A 24,055-nucleotide genomic window follows, 5' to 3' on the forward strand; every position below is an offset into this window, starting at 1 on the left:
TGTGGAGATACAGAACTGGGAGGGGCCTAGTGTGACTGAAATTTATCCCAGCTTGGCTCTTCCCAGGGTCTTGGGATTTTAGCATAGTCACTATTCCTGGGGAGAAGGGCACAAGCTCTCCACATCCAGCTTAGCCAGCCAGTGAGTTTATTTGGGCTCCTTACAGAAGCATGGTGAGGGGTTTCTTATAGCAACATGGGTGACTCAAAGGACACTGTCATTGAGAGGCACATCAAAAAGCATGGGAGGAACAGAAGCTGAGTCCCCCAAGATCTCTGTATGACTTGCAGGTAGCTTTGGTAATAAAAATGTCTCCCGAGTTACTTTGTGAGTGTGTGTTGGGTGAACATGCAGACAGGAGTGTGTTGGGGGGGAGGGGCGATGTCAGTGTCGTTGCTCAGGAGATAAACATTTTGTACTGTTATTTATTTATTTTTAGTTTTTTGAGACAGGGTCTCTCCATGTGTAGTCCTTGCTGTCCTGGAACTCAGTATGTAAACAGTTTTCAACCTGTGGGCCTTGACCCCTGCAGGGGTCAAACGACTTTTTACAGGGGTCTCATGTCAGATATTCACCTCATACTTCAAAGTAACAAAATCACAGTTATGAAGTAGCAATGATAATGATACTATGGGTGGGGGGGTCACCATAACTGTGAGGAACTGTATTAAAGGGTCACAGGGTTAGGAAGTGTGGGAACCTCTGCTATGGAGAGTAGACTAACTACCTCTGCCTCCCGAACGCTGGGTTTAAAGGTGCGTGCCTCCACATCTACTCACTTTTTAATTAAGAGATTTATTTTATTTTATTTATTTTGTGTGTGTGTTTGTCTTTGTGTATATGTTTGTGTGTGTATGTGCTTGTGTCTGTGTATGTGTTTGTGTGTGTCTATGTGTACATATGTGTATGTGTCTGTGTTTTTATGTTTGTGTGTGTGTATATATGTGTGTGGGTATCTTTTGTGTGTAAGTCTGTGTGTCTCGAAAGTCTCAGGAGTTTCCTGAGACTTAGGTGTTTACTTCCTGTGCTTTGTAAGTATCATTTGCATCCTTAGTCTCAGTCCACCTTCTAGAAGAGAGACAATTCAGTTTGACAAAAGTAGCCACAGAACATGAAAGTACACTAGCCAGGTATGGTGGTGCAGGCCTTTAATCCCAGCTCTTAGAGGGCAGAAGCAAGCAGATCTCTGTGAGTTCTAAGCCAGCTTGGTCTACAGAATTAGTTCTAGGACGGTTAGAGCTAAAGAGGGAAGCTTTGTTTCAAAAAAAAAAAAAAAAAAAGAAAGAAAGAAAGAAAGAAAGAAAGGAAGGAAGCTGAGGCCTGGAATCTCAATTCTGCAGAGACAAGAGGATCACAAGTTCAAGTTGTGGGATACAGAGTGAATTCAGGGCCTGCTCAGGCAATTTAGTAAAACCCTGTCTCAAAATAAGAAAAAGAAAAAGGGTTAGGTGGCTCCATGGCAGAGTCCCTACTTCCCCCAATGAGGGCTGGGGTGTGGTTCAGTGAAGGCCTAGGAGCAGGGCTCATCAACAGAGTGCTTGTCTAGCATGCCTATGCCCTAGGCTCTATCTCCAGCACTGGGAGTTAGAGAGGGAAAGAAAAGGGAAAAGACATTTGCTGAGGCTGAACTAGATTCCAGAGGAACAGGGCCAGCGGAAGCAATATGTTTGCTGGCTCCTCTCCTGTCCTCTGTGTGGTCCTAGACAAGTTACTGTCTGGGAATCTCACTTCCCAGGCTCTAACAGGGACAATATCTGCCTTGTTTGGTGGATATGGGAGGGTCCTGGGGAGGGTCCAGGGAAAGTGTGAACTGAGCTTAGTCTCCAGAAGGTCCTGAAAAGTGTGGGAGCTGCGGTGATGGTGACTTTGGTGCTGCTGCTGATGGACTTGCTGGGTACGGGCAGAATCAAGCCTCTAGTTGCTCGTTTTGTATGCTAAGTCTCAGAGAGAAAAGAGCCAGGTGGTAATGGAACCTATAATCGAAGCATCTAAGAGGCAGACAGATGGCAAGTTCAAGGCCAGGCTAGGCTACTTGGGAAGACAAAAACAAGAAAGCAAAGGCAGGTGTTGGAGCAATGACTCATAGGCATGATCCTCAGTCTTCATATTAAGAGCCAGGCATGAGCCTGTGGTGGCGGCCCACACTTTTAATCCCAGCACTCTGAAGGCAGAGGCAGGTGGATCTCTGAGTTGGAGGCCACTTTGGTCTACAGAGTGAGTTCCAGGACAGCCAGGACACACAGAGAAACCCTGTCTCAAAAAAAAATTTTTTTCCTGGCATGATTTTGGGCATGTATGTGTGTGAGTGTGTGTGTGTATGTATGTGTGTGTGTGTGTGTGTGTATACATGAATACCTGTAACCCCAGAGCTATGGGGAAGGAGACAAGAACAGAGGTGGCTACCATCCTAGCTTCAGGGTTAGTGACCACCCTGGTCTCAGGCCAATAAGACAGATATGCTAAAGCAGGAACTCCAACATCCTCCCCTGGCCTCCAGAAGCATGCCCCGTGCACATCTGCACAGACATGTCTGAGTACATTATACAAACATGTCACACATACATCACACATACTAAGACACAAAAACAAAGCTTTTTTTTTTTTCTTTTTAAAAAGTAAAAAGGAAGCAGAGTGAGCCTGGTCTATACAACAAGTTCCAGGATAGCCATGGCTACACAGAGAAACCCTGTCTGGAAAACCAAAACAAACCCAACCCATCAGCCAGCCAACCAACCAAAAAAAAAAAAAAAAAAAAAAAAAAAAAAAAAAATCAAACAACAAAACAACAGCAACAGACAAACAAAAGGAAGAAAGGGTGGACAAAGGGGAAGGGGCAGGGGAAAGAATTGGGGAGGGAAGGGGGAAGGAGCATGACATTCGGAGTAATGCAAAGTCTGTAGAAATTAATACATCCTTTCACTCTGCCTCACCTGCCCCTTCAGAGTGCCTCCCTGAGCCTCCTCCGCCTCCTTTGAACTTGGCCTTGTGGAGGAGGTTTGAAAGGCCCTGCTTATTAAGCTCCTAGCCAGAGGACTTGGAAGGAGCTTTCTGACCGAGAGCACGCTCCAGGGGAAGAAGGTACCCCAGGCACTGCGCTGCCTTGGCACCTCCAGTAGAAAGTGATTTTGTTTGCTTATTATAACTCCTTCTTCACTGTAGAAAAATGCTGCCTGGCCGAGGGAGGGTCCCGCTTTCCTTCTGTAGAAGACAGTTCTTTAGCGGCAGATCAAATCTGGGACTCATTTTCCTGGAGAAGCAGCTTTAGAGACAGAGCCAACCAAGTCTCCACATAAAACTTTACATAAAGCATCTCCCTGAGATGCTGTTAGCAAGATTCCCTTCAGCTGGGCATGGTGGTCTGTCTTGTCATCCCAGCACCCAGGATGCTGAGGCAGGAGGATCTTGGGTTTGAGATCAGCCTGGGGTACATAGTGGGACTAGCATTAAAAGGAAATAGACAGCTATTGTGGAACACCCCTTTAATCCCAATATTTGGGAGGCAGAGGCAGTCAGGTCTCTGGGAGTTCTAGGACATCCACAGCTATGACCCTTTCTAAAAAATGGGGGGGGGGAGTACTAGGGGGAATAGAAATAGAAGAGGCTAGGCTCCCAGCTCCATCAACAGAGTGGCTAGCTCTGTTCCCAGCAGCTGATTCAGGAAGGCCAGAAATTCAGAGCGTTAATCCTCAGCCATAGTGAGTTCAAAGGCGCCTGGACTACATGAGATGCTGAAAAAAATACAATGACTGAGTCAAAGAATATTAGTTCCCTATGAGTCTAGTAACAAATGAGGACAAATTAAATGGATTAATAATAACTGAAAGGCGTCTGGGGAGAGATTACAGGTATACACAACCATGCTAAGGCCTTGATAAGTAATTTTTCATAAGTTATCTGTTAGGAGACTCTAGGTCTTGGATTATTCTGTCAAAGCAGGACATCTTCCCATTAGGAGCATTGCAGGTGGAAGCTGAGTTTTTCCATCTGACCTCTGTTGCCATATCAGGTTGTGGGGGTACGTTCCTGTGTCTGAGTGTGGGTGGGCTTTCTGGATACCCATAAGTCTCGGCAGGTGAGGGGAAGTCCTGATTTTCCCTTCCATCTTCCCTAACATCACCTCAGTGGGCAGGGAGGGGAACTTTTTTTAGTTTGCAGCTGGAGTCAAACCCATTTCATTGTTTGGCCTTTGGGAAGGGAGGCATGGATCTGCCGCCATGGGTCTTGGCAGCTCTGGGAGGGTGGGAGACAGGCTCCCCACTCAGCCTTTTGTTTTATGGTGGGGGCAGAGTGGTGGGGGCCGAGCTTTATCGCCTAAACATTCTCTGTCCTGTCAGGCTACGCCTTTCCTGATCTTGGTTGAAGAGAGCAGCCCGCTTGTTTGTTGGCGCTTTTCCCCACTCCCCACTTCGACCCCTAGATGCCAGTTAGTGTTTCTGAGCATTTGAATGTCTAGGCAGGAAGAAGAAGAGGGTGTTCCTTGGGTCCTTATGTTCTGAGTCTGTCTGGACTTCTGTCCACGGTTTCCATCTTCTTATGTTTGTTTCACATACAATGTTCACTGTGTCACTTGTATGTCACTTGCTGCATCTGAAATCAAAAATCTGAATAAATTACTTGTGTGTGTGTGTGTGTGTGTGTGTGTGTGTGTGTGTGTGTGTTACTGTAGAACAAACCCAGGGCCTGACATACTAGGCAAATATTCTACTACTGAGTCACACCCCAGCCCCTCACTGGGGAAATCTAGGCAGGGGCTCTACCACTGAGCCACACCCCAGCCCCTCACTGGGGAAATCTAGGCAGGGGCTCTACCACTGAGCCACACTCCAGCCCCTCACTGGGAGATTCTAGGCAGGGGCTCTACCACTGAGCCAAACCCCAGCCCCTCACTGGGGGATTCTAGGCAGGGGCTCTACCACTGAGCCACACCCCAGCCCCTCACTGGGGAAATCTAGGCAGGGGCTCTACCACTGAGCCACACCCCAGCCCCTCACTGGGAGATTCTAGGCAGGGGCTCTACCACTGAGCCACACCCCAGCCCCTCACTGGGGAAATCTAGGCAGGGGCTCTACCACTGAGCCAAACCTCAGCCCCTCACTGGGGGATTCTAGGCAGGGGCTCTCCCACATTCCTAATAATCTTTTTTTGTGATGGAATCTCATGAAGTCGTCTAGACAGGCTTTGAACTCCCCATAACACAACCTTGAGTTTTTTTAATCTTCCTTCCTCAGCCTCCTGAGTAACTGGGACCCTGGAAATATTGTTTGTGATGTCTGCAGTGGGAAGCAGAACTAGAAAGCCCTGGTCCTAATCGAAATTTTTAAAGATTTATTTATTTGTTTTATGTTAAGTACACTGTCATTGCCTTAAGACACACCAGAAGATGGAGTCGGATTGCATTACAGATGGTTGTGAGTCACCAAGTGGTTGCTGGGAATTGAACTCAGGACCTCTGGAAAAGCAGTCAGTGCTCTTAACCACTGAGCCTGGTCCTAATCTTTGAAGTCAAAAGATATAGCAATCCCAGAGCAACAGAGTCATGGTACAAACCTATGTTGGGCTACTGACCATTCAGAGCAGAGTACCTGGGTTTAGGAACCCAGAATGCTCTCTAGAGAGCAAAGGAGAGAGCTAGGATAATTAATTCAATTTTTAAGTGTATGGGTGGTTTGCCTGCACACACACACACACACACACACACACACACACACACACACACATTTGTAAACTATGTACATGCCTCCTACCTGTTTAAACCAGTAATGGCCATCAGATCCTCTGGAACTGGAGCTGTATACAATTGTGAGTTACCCTGTGGTGCTGGGAATGGAATCAAGGCCATGCAGATGAACAGCCAGTGCTCTTCCTGGTCCTGGCCTGGAATTTGATGTTGTTGCCAAGTGCTGGGGATCACAGGTACACACCACCAGGGCCAATAGCAGTTTCTCACGGCACTTTTCTGAGCCAGAACTTGTTGTTGGTCTCATTTTATAGAAACTAAGGCACAGAGAAGTGAAACAATTTACACAGGGTTCCACAGCCAGGGACCAGTATCCTGTCCCTCTAATTGGAAAGTATGATTATCCAGGTACCAATGGTGATACTATGTGATGTTTCATGGCCAGGACCCAGAGGCACACTGGCTGTGATGTGGTCAGATCTCATGATTGTCTTTTCTTCCTAGAGGCCAAATTATGGAATCACAGTTGCTTGGGTATAGTTAAACCCTCTTGAATCACAGTTCTTACAGGACAGGGATGTTTAGCATCCTGTCATTTGTTGGCAAGGAGCACACTTTCTGCGTAGATGTCCTTAATCACAGCAGATACTCTACGTCTTTCTATCTGTTATTTTATCCTTCACCTTTTAAATCCCCTAACTGGTTAAACACTCTGAACTCCAGGACAATATCTGATGATAGCTTTAAGCTGTGTACCACAGACTGTGACCTAACAACTTCTTGTGTGTGAAAATTAGTTTTATTTTTCAGTAGGTCAAGAGCAAACTATTAAAACAACCAACTAGATAAAGATAATAACAGTATTATTTAGGTTAACATGTTGGTACCCATTTAGTTGCTGGAAGCAGGAGGATCATGATTTGAAGGACTACGAAAGTTATGGTTGGGTGAGTATTCCCAAGAAGACATTAAAAACAAAAAAACAAAATAAAACATTATTCACTTCCTGATAAGGCAATGATGACAGTATATATTTCACCTAAAGTCTAGCCTAGCAAACCAGTGAATTTATTGAGGTTACTTACAGGAATTTGAGTGACTCAAAGGCAGCTGTGTCAGCAAAAACCCACTCTACCATGATCAGGAAAAGCTATGTCCTTGGAGCTCCTAGATGAGTGGTTTTTACTGCTTACATAACCTGGTTGGGGAAAGGTATTTTGGGAATCATGCTAAGTTTCAGGAACTTCCTGGGACTTGCAGGTTTTATTTCCTGTATGTTTCAGACATTCTGCCTCAACAAAGTTGGGTTTGGGGCCTGGCCTGGAGAGATGACTTAGCAGTTAGGGTGTTTTCTGCATAGTCATGATAACTGGAGTTTGGATGCCCCCAAAATTCATATAAATAAGTGTCTGATGGGTGTGGTGGCCCACCTGTAATTGCAGCCACAAAGGATCAAGATGGGGTGGTGAGGTATAGCTGCCCCTAGAGATCCTTTCTTAAAAGTCAAACAAAAACTGACAAATGAATCAAAATAAAAAAGCACCTCATTTTAGTGCTGTAGAAGACAATTTAAGTTATAATAACAAGAATCAGTTAACAAAATAATTGCTTAACAAAAAAAAAAAAAAAAAAAAAAAAAAAAGCTGCCCAGCATGCCTTGCTTTCAAGGACAAACAACTGGGAATAGCAGTCAGTCCACTTTCCAAGTTTCTTTCCACATTTACCATGAAAAAGAAATCTGACCACTTTTGTTCCTGAAAAATAAAAAATGAAAAAAAGGAATCAATCTTAAGCCAATGACGCTGCCCCCAGTAATGTGAGGCCAGGGAACTGATGTCAACGCTGGATTCCAGGGGGAAATCAGGCCAAGGTGGATGGCACTGAACACTGTGAAAGGCAGAGCTTGAAGGACAGTGTCTGGGCCTTTGAAAATTTAATGAAGGCTGTGACTTGCCACATGAAATCCTCCTGTTTACTTGGGCAGAGTGGAGCCTGGAGCTTGCTAATCTGTTCAAGATCCTCTCTATTCCTAGGTGAAATTAGATTTTTTTTTAAACCATTATTTTTCCTTTCATGACTGTGAGTCCATAGGGAGCTAGCTGGCTTCCTCTCTGTGTGTTCCCCAGACTAGACCAGACCCCTAACCACATGTAACCTATTAGTCCAGTCTCGGTCTGCTGGTTGTCACCACTGTGTCTGCGTTCTTTGACCGTTATCAAGGAAGCTGGGAGCTGTTCTGTCCAGGATCTGGCTTCAGCTGGAGTTCAGCAGTGTGGGCGGTCTCTTTTCTGATCATGCAAAGAGCAAAGGGCCCAAAGAAGAGGGAGGGCATCTGCGAGTGATGGGCTGTCCGTCAATACCTGCATTCAGAAGGCTGGAAGGAGGCCACTGAGGCCAGCCTGGGCTACACAGGAGATGTTGTTAGAACAGAAAAGGAGAAGGAGGTGGGGTGGGGAGGAGGGAGAGAGACAAGGACACAGAGAGGAACTAGACCCAGAAGGCAGTGGACCAGGAGTTTAAGGTCATCCTCAGCTGCGTAGCAAGTTCAGGGCCACCCTGGCCCACTTGAAAAAAGGAAAAGGAGACAGGAGAGAGGGAGAAAGGAATGAAGAGAGGAGGGAAGGAACGAGGGAGGGAGGAAAAGAAAGAAAGAAGGTAGGAAGAAAGGAAGAGAAAAATTTGGTCTAGGCAGGCCTTGGCTGTTATGCCCTTTGTTCTAGAGAAGGCTTCTTCTGCTTTTACAGACTTTCTTGGGCAAGAGAGAGAGATGAACGTATTAAAAAATAAATAAAAAAAACCCAACCTCAATGGAATGTACACATTCTTGATTTCCTCAACGATTTCCTCCACGATTAAGAGACTGACAAATGGGTTTCAACATGTTTGCAGAGTGTCTTCCACTTCATAGGATCTGTCCCTCCAGCAATTAGCTGGTGTTTTCTCCCCCTTTTACATAGCCACACCCTGCTGGTGATTGTAGAGACAGATTACAATCTCTGCAAGGCTGAAAAGCCAGTAAGGCATGAACCAGCAAACTCAAGATTGGCTATAAAAAAAGAGAGGGATCAAAATTATAATGTGGAGAGTGGATATTTAGCATCTGCCCTTGACTCCCTCGAACCAGAGCAGGGTGAGGACAGCTGGAATGGGTAAATATTTGTATAATTATTTCCTTGATGATTTTTTTCCCTTCTAGTCCATCAATCCCAGAAAGACAAAGGCTGAATCATTTTTATTTTTTGTATTCTGAGTACTGAGACAGGAATTTAAGAGGTGCCTAAGGGGTCTGTAAGGTAGTTAGATGGATAAAGATGCCTACTGTCAAAGTTCTATCCCCTGGACAAGGTTTTGAGTCTGATTCCCCAGGACCCACATGGTGGAAAGAGAGAGAGAAAATCAACTCTTGAAAGTTGTCCTCTTCTTCCCATACATGTGTCATTCGAGTGACCCCACATGTATGCAATGAGGAAATGGTAAAACTAAAGTGGCATTCATACCTATTTTCTGACCCAGTAATTGAACAGTGTGGTAACTGTGTTCAACACAATCATCTTGGACCATGCATTTTTTTTTTTTAAAGAAGAGTCTTTTTTACTTAAAAATTTTACTTAGGAGAATTTCAGCACCCCAGGGGCTCAGTATTGACGGCACTTGCTATCAAACTCAACAACCTGAATTGAACCCAGGACTTACAAGGTGGAAGGGAAGATGGTTCCTGTAACTGTACTCTGACCTTCACTCCAGTGCCTTGGCATGTATGCACTGCCCCCCATAAATAAATAAATATAGTGAAAACATCTTAACAGCTGAGAAAACCACTCAAGACCAGCTATAATCAAGTGTCTCAGTGGCTAATGAGAGCATTGAATATCCCAGTATGAGAGCAAAACAGATATTTTTGTCAGACTTATGAAATACCAGAAAACACCACTTTTAAAAAATCCAAATTTTTTTCTTGGTATTAATACCTGTGAAATTTGAAGCTCTTCTGATTTCTTTAATAAAGAGCAAAAATGACACCCACAGCCTTTATTATTCTCCCAATGTTATTTTGTTTTGTTTTGTATTTGTTTGTTTGTGTTTTTGAGACAGAATTTCTCTGTGTGTTCTTGACTGTCCTGGAACTTGCAGTATAGGCTAGGCTGGCCTCGAACTCAGAGATCTGCCTGCGTCTGTCTCCTGAGTGCTGGGATTAAAGGCATTTGCCGCCACCACCACCTGGCACACCAAGATATCTTTTCTTCAAACGTCCTTTCAGGGTAGCCCATGGGGATAATGCACATTGCTTAAAAATAACTTGTGTATCTATTATGCTAATGGGATTGGATTGGGTGATATCAGAAGCAGGTTTTTAGATTTGGACTCTGAGAGATGTATCTATAGACCACAATCTAAGAAATAGGAGCATTATGAATTAATATTAATTTGTCATTTTCTATATTACATTACAGTACATATTAAATATATATTTCACTGTTACTATGCATGCATATATGTATGTATGTGTGCATAGGTGTACTATGGCACACCTGGAGAGGTCAGAGGACAACTTGCTAGAGTCCATTCTCCCCTTTTACAGTGTGGGTCTTTGGGATTAAATTTATGTGGTCAGGCTTGGCAGCAAGCACCTTCACCCTCTGAGCCATCTTGGATTAATATTGAAAAGCATTTATAATGGATGAATCTGAGTTCAAAGCTCCACTCTAGGACATTATTATCTTCAAAGAGTGCTGTTGTTTTTTTCCTTAGATGCTGTTATCTTGAGATAACAAAATGGACAGGAACAGGACCAGGAAGCCACAGTTTTGTTCATCAGGGACTTGAATCTACATCTCTTGACTCTCAGATCACTCCTCTGTGGATTTGTCATAAGCTGCTAAACATCTCATCAGCTCACAGAAGCATATCTTACAGTTTAGGAAGCAGCAGAATATCCGGGGTTATAATTCTTGAGGTTATCAGGAAATTGGGCTCTTTGAAATCATCCGTTAACCTTGAGTAAAAAGGTGAAGGCTGTTGGCTTTCATAGACAGACGGTGGAGGAAGTATCCTTTGATCCAATGGGCAATTTGTAAGTATAAAACAGCTGCTGGAAAATTTTATTACAGACGAACCATCTCCTCCCTTATAATGTTTGCTTTTCTTTAATGCAATTTAATTCGAGCAGAAAGGCTTGGGAGGGTACACATGCAATGCTAAGGAGAGGTTACTGGAAATGAGACATACAGACTGAGAAAAGCCAGCCATAGATTTGGAACAGGGGCGAACTGAGGCTGTCTGCCCAGCCCTGGGCTGTGCCCACGGGAAATTGAATTCAGAGCTCCTACTGCATCATAAATCCAGGGCAGCTGGCAGCAATCCAAGAGAGACTAAAGCTCAACTCCAAGGGCATCTGACGCCAGGCTGGCCAGCCCCTGCAATAATGCTTTTTGAGAGCTGGGCTCCAGCTGTGCTGGCCTGGGATTAGGGTTCAACGTCATGACTACATTCATTTACAAACCTAATACTTTGTTAATTTTAAAATGCATCAAATCCGCAGGAAAATTGAGACTCCATTATTATTATACACCCAAAGGATAAAAGGTTGGGATTATCCTAACATCCTGAGGATGAAGAAGGAAGGAGATGGGAATAGGGAGAGGCTTCTCAGTGGGCTCATTTTCAGATTGTTATTATTATTGACAGGGACTCACTAGGTAGCTCTGGCTAACCTGGAACTCTCTATGCAGACCAAGCCCACCAAGAATTCCCAGAAATTTGCTTGCTGTGATCAAAGGTATTCGCCACCACACCCAATTTTTATTATTTTTTAAATTATGTTTTTAAATAAACACTTTAAAAAAGATTTATTTAGCTGGGCATGGTGGCTCATCCTTTTAATTCCAGCATTCGGGAGTCAGAGGTAGGAAGATCTCTGAGTTCAAGGTCTGCCTGGTCTGCAGAGAGATTTCTATTACATCGAGGGCTATGCAGAGAAACCCTGTGTCAAAAACGTTTAAAAAAATATTATTTTGTGAGTATCGGTGTTTTGCCCGCGTGTATGTGTGCATCACAAGTATGCCTGGTGTCTGTGGAGGCAAGAAAAGTGTGCCAGATAACCCTCATATGAGTGCAGGTGCCCTTGGAGGCCAGAAATATTGGATCCTTTTTGGAGCTGGAGTTACAAGGGTTCTGTGGGTGCTGGGAAACAGACTCTGGTCCTCTTTAAGAGCAGCTAGTGCTCTTAAAGCAGAACTATCTCCCCACACAATTATTACTATGTATATGTCATGTGCATATAGTCAGTTCTTTCACTCTGCTTTTAAGTAGGGGGCCAGTTGAGCCAATCATCAGCCTTCCTTTCCAGATCTTTCCCCACTCCTCTACTCCATGCACTTGCGAGTCTCAACCCTTAGCCATCTGGTGTTGTAGAGCGGGGCGTCCTCGTGTTCTTGTTAGACGCGGCTTTCCCTCCTGGATGCTCTAGAGGGGCTCGAGGGAGGGTACTGCGCTGCAGGATCCAAGTCTCTGGGTTAGGCAGCTACTGCAGCTACTGCAAGGCCGGGTGGAGTCTGGAGGGCGGGACCGCTCGGTGTCCAGGCTCCGCCCACACCGACAGAGGGGCGTGGTTTATGTCACGTGACGGCGCCGGAGCTGCGAGGCTCCGCCCGGCCCTCCGTGGAGGCCCGGCCGCGACCCGGGTCGCGCAAGCTGAGGAGCTCCTCGGTTTTCCCCGCGACCGTTTCTCCTAGTCCCGGCTTTCAGCCCAGTCGCTCCCGCCGGTTCCGGGCTCGCCGGCTGGCTGGGAGTGGCCTCAAGATGGACGAAGGCGGTGGCGGTGAGGGCGGCAGCGGTGAGTGATGGAGGTGTGGCCGGCTCTCTGGGCGGCCCTGAGGCCGGGGGTCGCGCTGTTGAGAGTCCAGGCTTGAGACCTGGGGCTGGGTGTCGGGTAGGGTGGCGGCGACCGTGGGGAGGTGCGCGGGGTAAGGCCGGGACGGGGGCTTCGCAGCGCTGGTGAGAGGACATGTCGGGCACCGCGGGGTCGTCGCCCAGCGCGGTCGCAGGTCGCGGGTTCGAGGCCGGGGTCTCCGCCGCCCAGCTCCAGGTTGCCCTTCTGAGATGGGGGCACATTGCAGGGCGACCTTACCAGCGTCTCATTGCCAAGGGCATCCACGCCCTCCCTAGCCCAGCTGTTTCGGACGGGCCCCTCTCCTTTTCAGCTCTCCTCAGGTGTCTGGAGCTTGGGAGCTCGTGGATGGGGAGGGGAAAGTTTTCAATTTGGACGCCTTGAGGAACCGGGGGTTGGTGGATCGGTCGAGGGAGAGGAGAAAGGTTGGAAGTCGTGACCACGTCTTTGGTTTTTAGATCAGAAGTATTCCTTGGGAATGGCTTAAAGGACACGAGGGGCAGGCAGCTCCAGTCTAGGTCTGAGTATGCATTTTTATCAAATAGGAAAAAAATGCCACAGAGAAGGGGTGGGTTGTAAAATAAAGAGGGGACAAATAGCTCGAATCATTGTCTAGTGTATCCAGGGCCCTCCCTGAGTTTGATCCTCAACACCACCAAGTGGAAAATATAATTAAGAAATTAAAGGAAGGCTGTAAGACTCCAGGACAGGTGCGTGTTGCAGACACCCTTCCAGAAGCGGGTTGCCAGTTCTCGGCGTTGCTCTGGCTGTATGTGCCCGACTTAGAGTTCTAGCCTGCCGAAAATGTGCTGGTTGCAAATTACTCAACGGAATACAAATCCCTGTTGTGTCATTTTATGAATTTGGTTTCCCAAAACATTAAGAGTCACCGTTTGGGGTGCGGGTCTTTGATTGAGAAAGCAAAGGGTTAATAATGTACCCCTCATTTTTACCTAAACACCCCAAGTTGAAGCTGTCTGGACTTTGAGAAATGATCTTCCTTTTTTGCTGACAGAATGATCAGAATCCCATGTAATCAGAGAGTGTATAGGGGGGAAAAAAAGTCTTAATTACAGGCTGCTGGAGCAGCTGCCTGTAAGAATCTGCAGTATTGAAGACTTCCCCGTGAAGTGGTTAATCAAGGTGCCTTCTAGAATTCCAGAGCTTCTCAGGTTTTTTCTTCCGTGTGAAAGAATCGAGGTGAGGTGGCAGGGTTGGTAGGAAGTTGGCACTCCTCATGGCATTTGCCAAGTTCAGTTCTCATAGTAAAAGCCAGGGGTAGCACAGTGGCACCGAGTGGGTGTTTTGTTTGTGAGAAGAACGAGCCCAGTTGCAAACCCTCCTACATACAGGCTGCCGGTCTGGAGGCTCTAGATCCCGGTGGATGCCTCGCCTTTGCCCTATATCACAGTTTGACATAGTTTAGCAAAGACAAGACAGTGGCAGTTTGACACTGGAATTCAGGAAGCTGAGTTGGCGATTGCTCTGCAGGTGTTGCCGTCTGTTGAGGCAACACGTGGAAGATTTGAAGGTTAAAGCAGATACAGTGGGGAGGACTTAGACGCCAGTGTGTTTCATCAGTTCATGGGATTGCAGAAGTATAATAGAGGTCAGTGTTAAAGTATCAAAGAGGCTTAAAGTTCTCTCTGGACTATTAATGTCTCCGGGTAAATTAATATACCAGAGAAACGCTCTTAAAATTAAAAAAAGATGTCACATTCAATGACACTGTATTCCATAGTCAAAAGTTAACAGAATGAGACACAGTAACTGCTGTCAGGTAAGATTACTTCAGGGAGACATTACAAATAAGTCATCAAGACATCCTGACAGCTGGAGCTCACTCTTCAGGAGCCACATGGGAGGGAGAGAACTGACCCCACAAGTTGTCTTCTGACCTCCTTAGGCAAGCAGCAACAAGCTTGTGCACACACACAATTTTAAAAAGTAACCAAGAATAAGCAGTTATTTTACACATTCTGGTCTAAACGATGTAAATATGGCTCTCATAGATTTTTCTCTAGCATTTTCTAGGTTTCTTGAATAAGAACACATGCTTTCAAATTTGGGAAAAATTTTTTTGGCTTATAAAAGATGTGGATATTTTAAACATATGGCATGATTTAATTCACCTTCCTGGAACATTGGACAGCAAAGAGATTTATTGATTATTCTGCTGGAATGCCAGACAGTGTGCTATGTGATAGAAAACAGCATCTTAACTTTTATTGATTCAGCTTATCAAAAAAAATTAAAAACCTCTTTCCTCCTCACATTGTGGAAAAACACTCATGGATGCTTTGGCAATTGTAGAGTTTTTAACTTTGAACCCTATGAAAATCTCTCACAGCTTTGAAATGTGAGTTATTGTATACTTACTATTGACTTTGATGGCTTCTGTATGACTCTTGATCTGTGGAGATTTAAAGTTAATCTTATAGTTAATATATAGTAATCCATTTCCATTTTCAAAAAAATGTCTTTGTTTTAGAAAAAGGTTTTGTTCTGTTTTGTTAGCCCTTTGATAAAACTGTTTCAGTTGCCAGACAGTTACAAAGCGTAGCATTATTTGGCATATGACTAGAGTGTATGAGAGACCTTTCATCTACATCTGGGACCTCTGTTTCAGCTTTCTTAGACGATTAAAGAAAAAGGAAGCTAAATGTATGTTTTCAAATAGTAGCTACAGCAGAGGCCGAAGGTGATTTAAAGGCTTTTCCTTATTGCTGGTGTGTTGGTTAGGCGAGAAGGGCTTCAGCAACTGCAGGTTTTATAGCTGAACTTTCTGTCCAGGCCTGAATTATTTGCTCTTTGCAGTGCACGATAAGAGAAGGATGGCGCATGAATGGCTGGAAGGCGGTTACAAGGCGGAGCGAGTGGGGGTACAAGATTACAGAACACATTGTTCCTTGGACTGTGTGCAGAGTGTAGTTAAGGTGTTTTTCCTTCCTTTGGCACTTGGTACCTTTCAGATCTTCTAGAACAGTTCTTGAACCGGGCCTCTACTTGAAAGTAACTGGCTAGTTTGGCTCTGTGCCATCACTAGATTTGTGTTTCTGAATGTGCCACGGGGACAGATGAGGTGACGTGCCTCATTTGTACCTGCTGTATTTCCCATCTGGGTGGATGCGGGTGCAGCTTGTGCTCTGAAGTTCGGGGTACTCCATAAGTACGACAGTTAAGCTTTCACCTGCCAGACAAGTGCTAAGCCTGAAGTTTGAAAACAATGTGGGTAAGGCCATTTTTTAGCCTTTGCTGGTGGCAGTGCAAATTAGTCACATCTCTCAAGAAGGGTTACTATACCCTGGGTCCTGTTGGCTCAGATCTTTTTCTTGCCCTTGCCTTGGGGAGGAGCCCTGTCCTGCAGGTGCATTTCCCAAACTCTCAGTGAGTGCCTGGCTGGGTTTGGCCAATGGGAGCTACTGGGGAGTTTGGAAGAAAGGAGAAACCAAGTTCTAGGTAAACGTTCTTGCCCCAGGCCATGTCTCTGCAGCTGCTCTTCCTTTATTTAGGCTCCTGCTCCAGCCACTGGGTCTCTGCTTTTCTAGCTCCTATCCTTCCTAACCCCCAGCTCTGGAAATGCCTTCTGCCTTCAGCCTCCCAACAGAAGGGAGAGCTTGTGGCTCCTCCTGGTTTCTGGGTTGTCTTACTGTTTCCTGTTTTTCTGTCACATGCGTAACCAATTCCCTAGGCCAATTTCCCTCTACTTTAAAGCCTTAAAGAGATGCTGTTTACTCTGATATCTATGGGAAACGCTGAGCAATATCTTTTAAAATCACACTGTAAGTCCTCAGACCCAACAGTGCGGCTGTAGGAATTTAATGTGGGAATACATTTGTATTTGCATGAGGCAATAAAAGCAAAAGATTATTCATTGCCTTGAATGCCTATCAGCAGACTTGGGAGAATAAATTCTTAGTAATATAGTAAATGGTGACTGAAACTACAGAGTTGACGAAAGAGGCAGCTGAGCTGATACAGACAGACCTCCATGATGTTTTGCTAAATTACAGAAGCAAAGTAGGAAGATATGCATTGTGTGCTAGTTTCTGGGTTTTTTGTTTGTTTGTTTGTTTGTTTTGGTTTGGTTTTGCTTGTTTTTTAAGGAAGTGCTTGTAGATGAATGAATATTTTCCGGAAGATTAAACAAGGAACTAAAATCAACAATCACTTTTTCAGACAGGTTGATGAATTTAAATGGGGAGGAAATGTTTCATTCTCTGCCTTCATATTTCTTGAAATTGGATGAAGCTGAAATAAATCTGTCCTTACAGTGCTAAAATTAGAAAACAAGTTTCTGGGAAAAACATTATTCCATCCTAGTCCTCCTGCCCCTTATTTTTGTTGGGCACATCGGATACCTCTAATCCCTGTGCTTGAAGGTTGAGGCAGGGGGATTGCAAAGAGTTGAATTGCAGTTTGAACTACAGAGTGGGTCCTAGGAAAGTGTGGGCTACAGAATAAGTCTTTCTCAAAACAAAAAAACAAGAAGCTGTCTGTGTGGAGCCAGGAGTGGGCGGCACACCTCAGTCCTAGTACCAAAGGCACAGGCTGGCGGGCTTCTAAGAGTTTGAGGTCAGTCTTATGTAGATGGTGAGTTCTAGGCCAGCCAGGACTATATAGAGACCCTGTCTCAACAACAAAACAAAATACCCCTAAGACAACACTCTCAAAACAAACAAAAAATAAAATACACACCAATCCCTACAAGAGAAATGAAGACATCCCTTTTATAAAGAGATTTATGTCTCAAAACTTTCTTTTTTGAGAAAATTTCCATAAGATAAAAGGCATTAGTTGTATTTATAGACACTAGTAACCACTCTACTTTTGAGAGCTTGTGATGGGACAGGTGCTTTTAGATTATGCATTGAGCATGCTCTAGCAGTAATTCAGACTTTGCTATGGTCTGTATCGAGTGGCAGTTCCTATGCTTGCCATAAGGGTGAACTTCCTGTGTTCATGGAACTTATGTTTACACGGGGAGACAGATTTAAAAGGTAACTAGATTTCCAAAGTAATCAAAAATTATTCTAAATGTCCTGAAAGAGATCAAGAGGTGACCAGAAGGGTGCTGTAGGTGGGAGAAAGCTGTTGACCTAGACAGCCTCTTGGAGGAAGGACTCCTCCAGGGTCAGCCTATAGGGCTGGTGAGCCTGGCAAAGACCAGTGTGTGGCTTTACTCACAGTGCAGAGAGCTCATTTCAAACAGGACAGCATTACATTTACGTTTCAATAATTTTATCTAATGTTTATATAATGCTCTTTGTCAGGTTCTGTCTTCTATGCTTTACATATCTTGATTTTCTACACTGTCAAGTATCACTAGCTACAGACAGAAAAATGGAGGGGGGTGGGAAGTAAGTAGTTGGTTTCGAATGTCACAGGGTAAGTGGTGGAGCCATGACTAACTTTATCTGTGTTCTTGTTTGAGCCTCTCTTCTTATTTTATTTTATTTCAGACAGGGTTTCTCTACCTCCCTGGCTATCCTGCAACTCACTCTGTAGACAGGCCGCCTGGAAGCCACTGTCTCTGCTTCCCAAGCACTGGAACTAAAGGCGGGTGCTGTCACGGCCCAGCCTGAGTCTATATCTTTTTTTCTTTTATTGGATATTTTTTAATTTACATTTTCAATGTTATTCCCTTTCCCAGTTTCCCCTCCAGAAACCCCCTGGCATTCCCATATACTGGGGCACTGAGCCTTCACAGGACCAAGGTTCTCTCTTACCATTGATGCCGGACAAGGCTATCCTCTGCTACATATGCAGTTGGAGCCATGGGAAGCTCCATGTGTACTCTTTGATTGGTGGTCTAGTCCCTGGGAGATCTGGGGGGAGGTCTGATTGGTTGGTATTGTTGTTCTTATGGGGTTGCAAACCCCTTCAGCACCTTCAGTTCTTTCTCTAACTCCTCCATTAAGGACCCCGTTCTCAGTCGAATAGTTGTCTGTGAGCATCCACCTCTGTATTTGTCAAGCTCTGGCAGAACCTCTCAGGATACAGCTATTTCAGGCTCCTGTCAGCATGCACTTCTTGGCATCTTCAATATTGTCTAGGTTTGGTGGCTGTCTATGGGATGGATCCCCAGGTGGGGTAGTCTCTGGATGGCCTTTCCTTCAGTTTTTTTCCCCACACTTTATCTCCATATTTTCTCCTATGAGTATTTTGTTCCTCTTTCTAAGAAGGACTGAAGCATCTACACTTTGGTCTTCCATCTTCATGAGCTTCATGTGGTCTGTGAATTGTTTCTTGAGTATTCCAAGCTTTTGGGCTGATAGCCACATATCAGTGAGTGCATACCATGTGTGTTCTCTTGTGACTGGATTACCTCACTCAGGATGATATTTTCTAGTTCCATCCATTTGCCTAAAAATTTCATGAAGTCATTGTTTTTTAACTCCATGTGTAAATGTATCACATTTTCTGTAACCATTCCTCTGCTGAAGAACATCTGGGTTCTTGCCAGCTTCTGGCTATTACAAATAAGGCTGCTATGAACATGGTGGAGCATGTGTCCTTGTTATATGTTGGAGCATCTTTTGGGTAATATGCCCAGGAGTGGTATAGCTGGGTCCTCAGGTAGTACTATGTCCAATTTTCTGAGGAACCACCAGACTGGTTTCCACAGTGGTTGTACCAGCTTACAATTCCACCAACAGTGGAGGAGTGTTCCTCTTTCTCCACATCCTCGCCAGCATCTGCTGTCATCTGAGTTTTTGATCTTAGCCATTCTGACTGGTATGAGGTGGAATCTCAGGGTTGTTTTGATTTGCATTTCCCTGATGACTAAGGACATTGCACATTTCTTTAGGTGCTTCTCTGCCATTCGGTATTCCTCAGTTGAGAAGTCTTTGTTTAGCTTCGTACCCCAATTTTTAATAGGATTATTTGATTCTCTGGAGTCTAACTTCTTGAGTTCTTTGTATATATTAGATATTAGCCCTTTATCAGATGTAGGATTGCAAAAATCTTTTCCAAATTTGTTGGTTGCCATTTTGTCCTATTGACAGTGTCCTTTGTCTTACAGAAGCTTTCTGATTTTATGAGGTCCCATTTGTTGATTCTTGATCTTAGAGCATAATCCATTGGTGTTCTGTTCAGGAAAATTTCCCCTGTACCCAAGTGTTCGAGGCTTTTCCCCTCTTTCTCTATTAGTTTCAGTGTATCTGCTTTTATGTAGAGGTCTTTGATCCACTTGAGCTTTGGACTTGAGCTTTGTACAGGGAGATAAGAATGGATAGATTTGCATTCTGCATGCTGACCTCCAGTTGAACCAGCATCATTTGTTGAAACTGCTCTTTTTTTCCACTGGATGGTTTTGGCTCCTTTGTTAAAGATCAAGTGACCATAGGTGTGTGGATTCATTTTTGGATCTTCAATTCTATTCCATTGATCTACCTGTCTGTCTCTGTACCAACACCGTACAGTTTCTATTACTATTGCTCTGTAGTACAGCTTGAGGTCAGGGATGGTGAGTTCCCCAGAAGTTCTTTTCTTGTTGAGAATAGTTTTCACTATCCTTTTTTTTTTTTTTTTTTTTTTTTTTGTTATTCCAAATGAGTTTGCAAATTGCTCTTTGTAACTCTATGAAGAATTGAGTTGGAATTTTGATGGGGATTACATTGAACCTGTAGATTGCTTTCAGCAAAATAGCCATTTTTACTATATTAATCCTGCCAACCCATGAACATGGGAGATCTTTCTTTCCATCTTCTGAGATCTTTGATTTCTTTCTTCAGACTTGAAGTTCTTGTCATTCAGATCTTTCACTTGCTTGATTAGAGTCACACCAAGGTATTTTATATTATTTGTGACTATTATGAAGGGTGTTGTTTTTCTACTTTCTTTCTCAGCTTGTTCATCCATTGACCACCTTGCCTTTTTAGGAAAGGTGTTCTGGTTTCTAGTGAAGAATGGGTTGGAAGATCACAAGATGTGGGCACAGCAATGAGGAGGTTGTCATGGTTCAGGTGACAGTTAACACCAGCTGCTGGATCAGGGAAGTAGTGGTAAAAGGGTTGAAAAACTGTGACTTGTCTCCATAAAAAGCTGGGTGCTCTGGAGGCAGGCAGGCAGGAGGCATCTGTGAGTTCCAGGCCAGCCTGGTCTGTAGAGTGAGACCCTGATTCAGAACAGACAAACCTTTGTGAATATACATAATGTCTCCCTCGCTCAGAATTAGTATACTAGCTGTTGACAGTATGTGGTATGACCTTAGGTATTATTGCAGATAAGTCCCTTCACCTCAGTGTATAGCAGAGGCTTGCCCCTCTATCTTAGTATACAGAAGCATCATCCTTCTGGTTACTCCAGCCAAACATACGGTGCTATCTTTCTTTTCTTTGCCTTGGCCTTTAAACACCCTCCCCCACCCAGCTCCTCATCATCCTTGTTTGTACTGCAGCCAGAGTATGTTCCACAATTGCAGAATCTATTAAAGTATAAACATCAGTATATATGTATATATGTAAAGTATATAATATATAGAAATTAGCATATATGATATAGTATATCTACTAATTTATCTACTTTAATATATGCTAAATAAACCCTTTTTGTTCTCCTTGGCCTCTTTGTAGGTTTTTTTATTTTTGTTTGTTTTGTTTTTGAGACAAGTTCTGACTTATATATCCCTGGGTGTTTTGGGACCCAGAGACCTGCTTGTCTCTGTCTCCCAAGTGCTAATATTAAAGGCATTTGCCACTACATCTGGCCCCTGTATGGCCTATCTTCTTTGAAAAGAGTTTTGTGGCTTGTTGTTTGTTCTTTTGATCTGTGGTGTGTACATGTGTGCCTGCCTGTGTATCTGTAGAGGTCAGAAGAGAGAGTGTTAGATCCCTTGGAAGTGGAGTAATAGGTGCTTGTGAGCCTTCTGACATGGGTACTGGGACCTGAACTCCAGTCTTCTGCAAGAGCAGCAAATGCTCATTCTTAGCTGCTGCTCATCTGTCTCCCCAGCCCCAGCTCTTCTAGTTCAACATTTTCTCACTACCTTCTGTTTCACTCCAGTTATACCTTCTGGTCTCTTTTTGCCGGGTAACAGCTGCCCCAGGCCCTTTGCTCAGCTGCCCCCAGGCTTTTCCTGCTGGCTGCACCTGGTGCCTTCCTGATTTCATTCAGAATTTTGTGACTGCAGTGTCCCTTAGCACAGCGCCCTCCCTCAGGCAGCCCATGGAGCACCCCCCCCCCCCCCCCCCCCCCCCCCCCGTCAGTCTTCCCTTTTCTGCGTTCTCAGTTTCTTTAGTCCCACTCCTCAGTACTGCACACCCCTTGCCTGTTTGTTGTGTGTTTGCTTATAGCCGACTTCTCTCATAGAATATAAGTTCTAGTAAGGCGCTTTGGCATATGCCTTTAATCTGAGCACTTGAGAGTTAGAGGCAGAAGGGGCTCTGTGAAAACAGAGCTACAAACTGAGATTCTGTCTCAATAAAATAAAATAATGTAAAAGAATGTAGGTTGTATGGATGAAGAAATATCTGCTGCTATGCCTTTAACAACTAAATACAGTTCTGTGCATCTGTGTACATCAGGCCTCAGTAAAATCATTTACTTATTTTGATATGGTTTGTATGTGCACATGCATGTCTGTGTATGTAAAGGCCAGAGGTTGATGACTGGTGTCTCTCACACCATACACTTACCACATACATGTGTTTTTTTTTTTTTTTTTTGCTTTGTTTTTTTTTTTTTTTTTTTTTTTTAAAGAACTATTCAAGGGCCCTTGGCCTTTAAAACAGTATTTTAATTTCATGTTTGTGTTCACTTGAATGTGTATACATGTAGTGCCCACAGAGGCCAGTAGAGGGCACTACTTCAGGGGACTGGAGTTACAGGTGGTTGTGAGCCACCATGTGAGTGCTGGGAATTGAACCCAGACCTTTTGGAAGAGCAGCCATTGCTTTTAACTGCCAGGCTACCTCTCCAGCTCCTGAGATTTTCTTTTGAGAAAGTTGCCCACTGAACCACCAGTTGGCTGTTGAGCTCCTGGGATTCGCCTGTCTGACTCCCCAGCACTAGGCCTGCAGGTATGCAGGATCTTGCCTAGACTTTTCCTGGGTGCCTGGATCTCTACTGGAGGGCCTTAATTTGTGTAGCAGGCCCTTCACTGCTGAACTGTCTCCCAGTTCTCAGTAAATACTTCAAGTCAGTGTGGTTACAGTTGTATAGCAAGCTCTGTTCCTGTTCTCTGTTCTTTTCTATCAGCAGAGACAGACAACCCTTATGATTTGCTATGAGGCTCTGTGGTTTTTCTTGCTATGACAGAGGTGTGTATTTATGTAAGTCTCCTTTTAATGATGAAACTAGTGTCAACTGTATGAATGGTTGGCAGCTTGCGTGTAAATATAAGATGACCCACATAATGGTATAGAGACTTTTGTTTGCTTCTTTTAACTTCCCTCACCTTCTGTCTCTGTCCTGTGTTGAACTGTGACATGCTGATTTCTATTGATATGGTTACAGACAATACTGAGATGAGCTTGGTAGCTTGTGTCTCTTCAGAAATGTGCGAGGCTCTCTGAGGCTTTCTGAATCTGTTGTTTCTGGTCTGTGTTGGCATCACAGTCAGTGGTTATGGTTTTCCTAGATTTCCAGCAGATTTCCTTCTCGTTGGGATGTGGTGAGTGCTACTCTGATTTCCCAGCAGCCCCAGCATTTTAATCCACATTCGTGACCTGGGTCTTATCTTAAATGTCTACCTGTCTTGGGTAAGATACATTATGTACCCTTTTTTCTTTCTAAGTATGTGGGTGTTTTGTCTGCACACCAGAAGAGGGTGCTGGGTCCCAATATAGACATTGTGAGCCACTGTGTGATTGCTAGGAAATGAACTCAGGACCTCTGGAAGATAGGTAGTGCTCCCAACCTGCGAGCCATTGCTCCAGCCCCACAGCTGTAACTCTTGTTGCTTTTCTAGCAGTGAATTGTGTTTTGAAGGCTCACATGGACACACTGACAGTTTGTAGGGGTTAGCAGTGCAAGAACCTCAGAGTTGGAATATGATTTTGGGTTTTTAGCTTCTGTGAGTAGTCTTTGAGAGCAGAATAGAGGGTTCATGTGTTTGTTTTGTCAAAAATGTCTTTGTCTCCTCCACCTTCAAAGGCTGCTTTTACTGAGTGTGCAGTTATAGGTTACCAAGTTTATTCCAAGGTGCTGGAAGAGACTGTTTGCATGGGCTGCCAGTGTCTCTGGAGGCATCCGATCAGTGTTACTGCTCCTTTGAAGCTAGTATGACTTTCTTCGCAGCTTACCTTCAGCTGTCTTCTTGTTTGTCTTTCAGCTCTGCTGGGCCCAGAGGAGGCTTTTCTCTAATCTGTCCTGCCTGGGATGAGTTGCTGTTGCTGTTTTTCTTTGTGGTAGGGCCATGCTAAGGACCAATCTTAAATAAGATGTGCAGAATTCTTGGTCATTGTCCTTCATTGATTCTTCTCATGGAACTCTGATTACATGTAATTAGGTGTGTCTTCTGTGTTGTCATGTGTGTATATCTGAGA

The 24,055-nt window shown here is 44.4% G+C and overlaps 1 protein-coding gene across 1 annotated transcript in view; it reads left to right on the forward strand.

Moving 5' to 3' along the window:
• Positions 1 to 12,357: 12,357 nt before the first annotated feature.
• The window catches only part of CYTH3 (cytohesin 3), an 88,149-nt gene continuing 76,451 nt past the window's right edge, over positions 12,358 to 24,055 (forward strand). Inside the window, exon 1 of the mRNA XM_080940482.1 lies at positions 12,358 to 12,509. Coding sequence (XP_080796608.1) covers positions 12,476 to 12,509 — 34 coding nt within the window. The 5' untranslated portion in view covers positions 12,358 to 12,475. The remainder of the gene's footprint in view (positions 12,510 to 24,055) is intronic.

This window comes from Micromys minutus (genome assembly GCF_963924665.1).
Source record: "Micromys minutus genome assembly, chromosome: 29".
NCBI classification, from domain to species: domain Eukaryota; kingdom Metazoa; phylum Chordata; class Mammalia; order Rodentia; family Muridae; genus Micromys; species Micromys minutus.